Source organism: Corvus brachyrhynchos, unplaced genomic scaffold (assembly GCF_000691975.1).
Source record: "Corvus brachyrhynchos isolate BGI_N302 unplaced genomic scaffold, ASM69197v1 scaffold369, whole genome shotgun sequence".
Taxonomy (NCBI): domain Eukaryota; kingdom Metazoa; phylum Chordata; class Aves; order Passeriformes; family Corvidae; genus Corvus; species Corvus brachyrhynchos.
The window spans coordinates 78,692-86,220 of record NW_008246055.1 but is presented as its reverse complement, the minus strand read 5'-3'; the positions used below and the strand labels follow the sequence as shown (position 1 = coordinate 86,220).

At 56.9% G+C, this 7,529-nt stretch overlaps 1 protein-coding gene across 3 annotated transcripts in view; it reads right to left on the bottom strand.

Annotated features, from left to right (window-relative positions):
- Positions 1–604: 604 nt before the first annotated feature.
- Positions 605–7,529, bottom strand: part of PRR35 (proline rich 35) — a 24,495-nt gene continuing 17,570 nt past the window's right edge. For 2 of the 3 annotated variants that reach the window (XM_017745743.1, XM_017745742.1), the window contains exons 2-3: positions 5,437–7,148; positions 605–4,411 (exon numbers count right to left, since the gene is read on the bottom strand). In XM_017745743.1, coding sequence (XP_017601232.1) covers positions 3,478–4,411; positions 5,437–7,058 — 2,556 coding nt within the window. In that variant the 5' untranslated portion in view covers positions 7,059–7,148 and the 3' untranslated portion in view covers positions 605–3,477. The remainder of the gene's footprint in view (positions 4,412–5,436; positions 7,149–7,529) is intronic. The other variant, XM_008642392.2, reaches the window with a different exon arrangement.

The following is a 7,529-nucleotide window of genomic DNA, read 5'->3' as shown; positions in this document are numbered from 1 at the left end:
GTGCCAGGACAAGAGGAATGACTTCAAATTGAAAGAAATTAGGTTTAGATTAGAGGTTAGGAAGAAATTCTTCTGTGTGAGGGTGGTAAAGCCCTGGCACAGGGTGCCCAGAGAAGCTGGGCACAGGCTGCCCCTGGATCCCTGGAAGTGTCCAAGGCCAGGCTAGACGGGGCTTGGAGCAACCTGGGACAGTGGAAGGTTTCCCTGTTCATGGCAGGGGGTGGAAATAAATGAAGTTTAAGGTTCCTTCCACTCAAACCATTCTGGAATTTTGGGATTCTATGAATTAGGACCCTCATGGCTTCTGTGCGGACATTTCTCAACCTGACTTCTGCTGTCAGACACAGTGGGCAGCTCCTCTCCCCAGCTCAGGGCAAGCCAGTGGGATCCTGGTGTTGATCCAGCAGAATGAAAGAGTCAAACCCCACCCACGTGAACACAGACCACACTCAGCCAGTGCCAACATCTGGCCACATCCTGCTGGTGGCTCACCTGTCACCTCAAAAACAGAGGCTCTGTGATAAGAGCTGTGGCATGGGACTGCTGCAGGGTCCAGCCGGAGCAGGCAGAGCTCCCAGGAAAGAACAAAGCAGCCAGCAGCAACTCCTGCTCAGGGGTTTTCCCTTTAATGGTTTGGTTTTTGTTTTGTACATTCGTAAAACTGTGAACAATAAATACTATGTGATCAGCTCCCAGCTTCCACTTGCCCCCTCCCCAGCTGTCTGCAGAGGTGAAGGACACAGTGAGTGGCACAGGGAGGGCTAGCACCAGCTCTACTCATGGGAGGGGCCCAGCTCACAGCATGGGCACCACAAAGCAGGGCAGCATCCCAGCTCTGGCAGCAGGATGGAGTCAGGGGCTGGGGACAGAGAGGTGACAGTGTGCAGGCAACATCTCAGCTAAAAAGGGGTGAAAGGCAGCACTGCCTGGTGGTCTGGGCATGGATCTTCTGCTGAAACTCAGGGCTGATGGTCCCAGAGCTCAGCTACCCCTCTGGTGTCCTGGACCTCCAAGGTGCCCACGTTCAGATGGGGATCTGCTAAAAAATATGTGCCGATGATTGGAACTGGGAGGAGATGCTGTTTCCAGGTAGGCAGAGGGACCTACATGACTCGTTGTTCCTCAGAGGAGGTAAAGGCCGGGTGGGCAGGGAAGGATGTGACAGGAAAATGGGACTCCAACTTCCTGGCTGTGCCTGTGGGTTTCCTGCTGTGATTGGGGTGAAGGTCCAGGCATGGAAGAAGAGATAGTGAGGGGGGAGAGTAGGGAGCCCTGAGATATGGGAACAGGGAGGTGCTGGCAGGGGGGTTAGGGGCTGCCAGGGCAGCGAGGGAGCTGGGGAGAGGAGATGACAGCAGGGCGTGGGGTGACAGAGGGGCACAGGATGGTAGAAGAGGCTGGAGGGAGACTGGGAGGCTGTTGGGAGTGGGTGATGTGAGCAAGGTGCTTGATGTGGAGGGTCTGCTGTGCTGATGGTGTTCTGGCATCCAGATGACAGCACAATTCACACCCAGAAAGGCTGGGCAATGCCACCTCCCTGGGCTCTGGGACTGAGGAACTTCCACTCAGGTTCTGGGGTCTGTTCTATTGGGGTCTTCCCACCTTCCCTTGTGGGACCAAGGTCATGTGGGAAGCAGCAGGACATGGCCCATCAGGAAGATCTGGAGCTGGCTCAAAAGGGTTACACTGCTGAGCTGAGCATCTCTCCTTCTGAATATCCCACTCCCCACCACCCCGAACTTTCCTCCAGAGAGAACAGACCAATAACCCCACAGGCCCCTGCGCCCTAAGCAAATTCTTGCAGTGAGAAATAAACCCCTTTGATGAGGTGGAAGCTTTGTCCAGAGAGCAATCAGGTGAGAAGAGCCAACTCTTCCTATTGTCTGGGTCCATCAAAGCACCCGGGAGTCCCAGGTCCCACGTGGGGCCTTGCCTTCTTCAGCCACCACGGTGGAATTTTCCTCTTTGGGCCCAAAGCGTGTAAAGCTCCTGGGATGTGCTGTGTAGGTCCCTTATTTGTGGCTTTGCCACTGTCCTCTTTGTTCTGCCTTCCTGGCCCGCATCCCAGCACATCCCATGTCAAGGAACAAGCCACCGAGGTGGTGAAGGCCCTGGGTGCTAACAGAACACCCCACCGTGTCCTGAACACCAAGTGTGGGTGGGAGAGGAAATGCTTTTCTAGGAGAGCACTACAGGGAGGGACTCTAAGAATTCCTGGCCCAAGCATGAGGGCATCCTGAGCCAGAGCAGATGCTCCTCAGAAGGGTGGTGGGGACAGGGATGTGTGACCGCCCTGCAGTGGGTCCCAGTCTGCCCAACAGAGTCAGGAGCCCCAGTGAACACAGGAGAACGTGGCCTTTTGGGAAGGCCAGTGCTGATCCCACAAGCAGCAGGCACCTGCCTGGGTGGTTTGATCTCTAGTGCTCTGGCTCAGGGGTGGTTGCTTGGCATTGTTCCAGCCTGGGATGGGCCAAGTTTGTCCCTTCACTGTTTTTTTTTTTGGGATCTGTGTCTCTTGAGCTCTGTGGTTCATGGCAGCATCATCTCACCCATTTTGCTGCCCCAAGTGCCAGCGTTCGGGGGATTAGGAGTAGTGGGCAGGAGCTCCTGGGAGCTGAACTCTGCAGGATCGGGGCCTTGGTGAGGAACATGCATCGTGTCTGCATGGGCAGAGAGGGAGGGAAGGTCCTTTCTGTGTGAAGGCAAAAGGAGGAGCTGGACACTGGATGGTCAGTGGACAGGAACAAGTCCCCACAGCCCAGCACTCCCTACATGTGGCAAATGGCCCTGGCAAGAGAGCTCAGGGCCCAGGTGTGGAGCTGGCAAGGTGGCTCCTGTGTCACACTTGTCATTGTGACTGATGGGATGTTCTTGTCTCCACAGTGCAGAAAACTCTTGGCCTCTGGGTCAATCCAGCTGGGCATCTTGTTCCCGGCTGTGACCCTCCAGCCTCCGTGGGACGAAGTCACCGTGTCCTTGCTCTGTACAAGGTGACAGCCGTGGTCTGTTTTAGCACAACCTGGACCAAGGCTTGGCCCTCTGTAGTCCCTCCCCTGTCCACAGATTGTGGGAACTGGGTTGCAAATGTCCCTGAGTGTCCCTGATGAGAGGGCTGGGTGAGCCTTTTGATGAAAGCTTGGTGCTTTTGGCAGTTTTCTCTTGCTGCTTTTAGCAGTTTTCTCTTGGTGCCTGCTGGTGACTCCCCTTCTGAAGGGAGTTCCAGGACTGGGGTGCTGAGGCTGGGAGCATGCAGAGCCCAGCAGCACTGTCCGTGACACACTGGGGAGCACAGGGACTGGATTTTTACACCTTGTGGATTCAGCTGGGGGAGCTGCTGGAACCCCACACAATGTGGTCCCAGCCAGGCAGTGGTGGTGCTTTCATCCATGGGGAAAAGGAGGAGTGGAGAGGTGGGACACTGGGAAGGTGAAGCATGAGGTGGTCAGTGAGATCCAGGAGCTTTTGAGCAAGGTGGACTTAGGGGTCAGCATGCAGAGGGCTGTGGACACACACGGCATCGGTGTCGCTGGGGAGGCTGCAGGACAGGGAGCGCTGCATGGCCCGGCAGCCCAGGGGCCCATCCTCGGCGCTGACCGGGAGCTGCGGGCCCTGCGTGCTGCTGGATCTGCCGTCGGAGCAGAGCAGGACGCTGGAGTCTGCCTCGCACTTGGTGGTCCGGCTGTAGTAGGGCTCCATGACGTGGCGCAGCTCCAGGGGCACGGTGAGGGGCAGCACCTCGGCCTTGATCACGGCGCCCAGAGGGGCCTCGGAGGAGGCCGCCCGCAGGCTCTCGGAGCGGCTCATCTTGATCAGCAGGTCAATGGTTTTGTTCTCGGCCTCGAGGAGGCAGTTGGGCAGCCCCTCCCCATCTCCAGCCTCTCCGGGGGCCAGACATTTGCTGAGGGGCCCTTGGTCTTTGCCGTGAAGCTTCTCACTCCCCAGGCTCACGTTGCAGGGCTCCTTCTTGGCCTGCTGGACCTTCTCCAGACCTTCTGAGGATCTCTTCACCGACAGATCCAGCGGCCCCTCGTGGGGTTTGGTGGCTTTCTCCAGTGCCTGGTGGATGTGGTAGAGCTCCCTTCGGATTTTGACCAGCTGGTCCCTCAGCTCTTTTTGCCCGGGGGTGTCCTCCTTTGCCAGATCAGACAGTTTCTTCTCCACCTCTTGGTACTCCTCCAAGGTTTTGGACAGGTCCCCGATTAGCACTGTTGTGGCCTCAGAGCCTGCCATGGTGGCAGAAGTCTCTTGGGGTCTGCTCTGCTTGCAGAAGCCATGGTCCATGGCAGCACCCACAGAGGGAAGGATTTCTGTGTCATTGCCCCTCTCTGGTTCCTCAGGCTGGCCTGTGAGGACATCCGAGTGCCAGTGCTCCAGGGCCTTGGGGATGTGGCCAGGGTTGGCCCTTGAACCACTGCAGAGAAGAAGTGGATACAATCAGTAGGGAAAAAGACAGGAAAATCCTCAGGCTTATGTCCAGGGCCAGCACTACCAGATTTAGCCAGGCTTCCTCCACTGGCTGCTGCCAGCGTGAGACCCTTCCAGGAAGGGCTTTGGTCAGAGCAGGCAGAGCCCTGGCTGGACCTGCTCCTGGCACTGCTCTCCCAGAGGAGGATGGATCCTGACACACTATTTCATGGCACCGACAAAGGGAGAGGCCAGTCTGGGGAGATGGTGCTGATCCCACCTCAGCTAGCCAAGCCTGGATTCCCCCTCTTCTTGGAGCACTGGAGAATGTTGATGGAAATGACCAGCCCACAGTCCTGAAGGCCTAATTGGAGGGAATCTGTCCAGCCAGCCTGAGAGCATGGAAAGGGCAGGTAGAGATAGAAAACCACAGAGATCTTCTCCAGAGAAAGCTCCTCTGGGTGTCAAAGCAGTGGGTTTACTGTGACATTTTTGTTGGAGCCACAGCTGGACTTGCACAACCAGGGGAGGAACTGAAATTCTGTTTAAAGGAGCTGTGCACATTTCTAGCCCCAGGTAAAAGGAAATGTTTGGGAACGTGACCCTCCTTCTGGGCTTTGAAAGCAGAAGGTGAATCAAAGGAATGCAAATGTGTATGTTTAAAAATAGACAATGATTGTTCCAGCAAACCTGGGATATCTGGGGACACGAGAGGCACTTTCCTGGTGCCTGGGGAGCACAGGTCCACCCCACACAGACACCACATCACCTCTGGCTCTATATAGATCAGGGGAAGGCAAGGGACAGTGTGTGTGACATAGCCCAGGTGCTTGGAGGCACCTGGGAACTTTGGAGGCCCTGGAGGGCAGGGAGCTCTGCTTGGGTGGGCACTGGTGTGGACCACCAGCCTGAAGAGTGCTCAGCTCCCTGGGGCTCATCCCATGGATCAGTGGCGGGGAACAGAACAGGATGTGGAGATAAACAAGGTCAACCTGAAGTGAAGAAGAGGCAGAGAGATCTCAGGCACCTTACCTGCTCTGGTAGCTGAGCTTCCCAGGCATCATCCTTTCAGGTCCTATCAAATCCAGCCCATTGGCAGGGAACTTCCTCTTCAAGGGGTTTCCCGGAGGGCTGCTCGTCTCCAGACAGGTCACCACTGGCAACTCTGTCTTCCTGACACTGCCGTGGGTGAAAGCACCATCCTTCATCCCCACCACGGTTTGGTAGATGTCAGTGGCTGACTTCTTGCGTAGGTTGCTGAGGCCCAAAGCTGGGTTGCTCTCCTTCTCCTGGGACAGCCATTTTGCCTCTTCTTCCTGCCCCAGCATGGCAGAATGGCCGAGCTCGGAGCCTGGCTCCTCCCGGACACCTTTGGACCAAGGAAAACCTGTCTTCAGCACAGGAACCTTCAGCAGCCCGGCTTTGTTTGGCTCACTGGAAGGTTTGGTTTGGGGTGGTGTGGGCATGACTGAGCCCACCAGCTGCTGGGGGTCTGGCTTGCTGGAGGACATCTTGCTCTCCGTGGAGCCGAAGGTGTGCTCGAAGAGCAGCGGGTAGTAGAAGCGGGGGAGGAAGGCTGAGCGCTCAGGGCTCTGCAGAGGCTGGAAGTGGGAGGCATGGGGGTGCATCAGCTGGGCTGTGGAGGCCAGGAAGGGCAGCTGAGCCAAGTGAGGGTGTGTTGTTGTGCTGTTGGCCATGGTGGGGCTCAGGTAGGAGAAGAGACTGGGGTTCAAAGGGTAGTTAATACCCAGCAGCGAGAGGTTCAGGCCCTGAGGTTCGTGGTAGTCACTGTAGGCTGGAGGGGGGTAGCACGGAATGATGTTGCTGTCGGTACAAGGTGGGGAGACCTCAGGCGTGTTTCTCCTTTGCCCATTTGCCACCAGTTTCCACTGCTCCATCAAAATCCCACCGCTGGCCAGGCATTTCTTTGGCACTTTGCAATGCTTTGGCTTAGCATCTAGGTCAGGGGAGGCCATTTCCCTGCTCTTCATGACATGGTTCTTGAGGGAGAAGACATCCGTGATGATGAAGTCGGGCTCCGCTTCCTTGCAAGGCTTATTGTCCCTCTTGTTCTTGAAGCCGAAGACCAAAGTGTTCACTTCTGGTTCAGCTGGGTCACCTTGGCAACCTGGCTCTTCATTTCTCTCTTTCTTCTCCCCCGCATCCATCTCCCTCAGCAGGCCAGCAACATCCTCCTCCTCCTCCTGGAACTGGCCACCTTCCTCACCAGCCCCTTCAGCAGGCAGGATCTCCACCCCTGTCATTGGCTTGTCCTCGTGGCCATCCCTGCTGGAGACCTGCTTGGTCCGGACGGAGCCTCCCGGGGTGGCCGAGGAGTCGCAGGCATCCTGCTCGTCCCGCCGTCCGCGCAGGCGGGAGCTGTCCGTGTGCAGCAGCCGCAGCTCCGGGTGCAGCAGGTTGCCCTTCTTGTAGGGCCAGTCAGACTCGATGAGGAGGGACAGGGAGTTCTTGCACAGGCTGTACTTCATGTGGTTGTAGAGGTGGGACTTCTCCATGCAGGTGAAGGGACACTGGAAGCATTTGTAGTTGTAGGGTTTGCCCCATGGCCTCGGGATGTAGTGAGGCTTCTTCGGCTTCCTCTCCTTGTGCTTGTAGACTGAGGTCAGCTTGCAGCCCACGTCGTCCTTGGACATGGTGGAGGCTGCCTGGAGATGGCTCCTGGTGGGAATGGAGGGGCACAGCAGGTGAATCTTCCCACACCTCTCCGGGAAGCACAGTGTGCCCTGGAAGAAGGACAGCATGGAGGTGGTGAGCTGTGCCTGCAGCTCCCAGGGAGATGGCTCTGCTCTGTGGGCACCTCCTGGCCCCAGAGAGTGGAGCTTTGGGGACCTCAGTCTGGAGCTCCCAGGTTTGAGATTTAAACCCAGGCCAGTGATGGAATTTTTGCCCAAACCCAGCAGGTATGCCTGTATGTGCTGATCCCATTATCGACCCTCTTCTCTCAAACCACCCCAGAGGAAAAGGAAAACAAACACTATTAAAGGCGTTGGAGCTAAACCACCTCAAACTGACATTGAGATGCCCAGGTGACCTGCCTGGCCAGCCAGAGCCTCTCTGGGGCAGCCCCAGCCCAGCTCAGGGACCATTTTCCTGCTGCGGGCAGG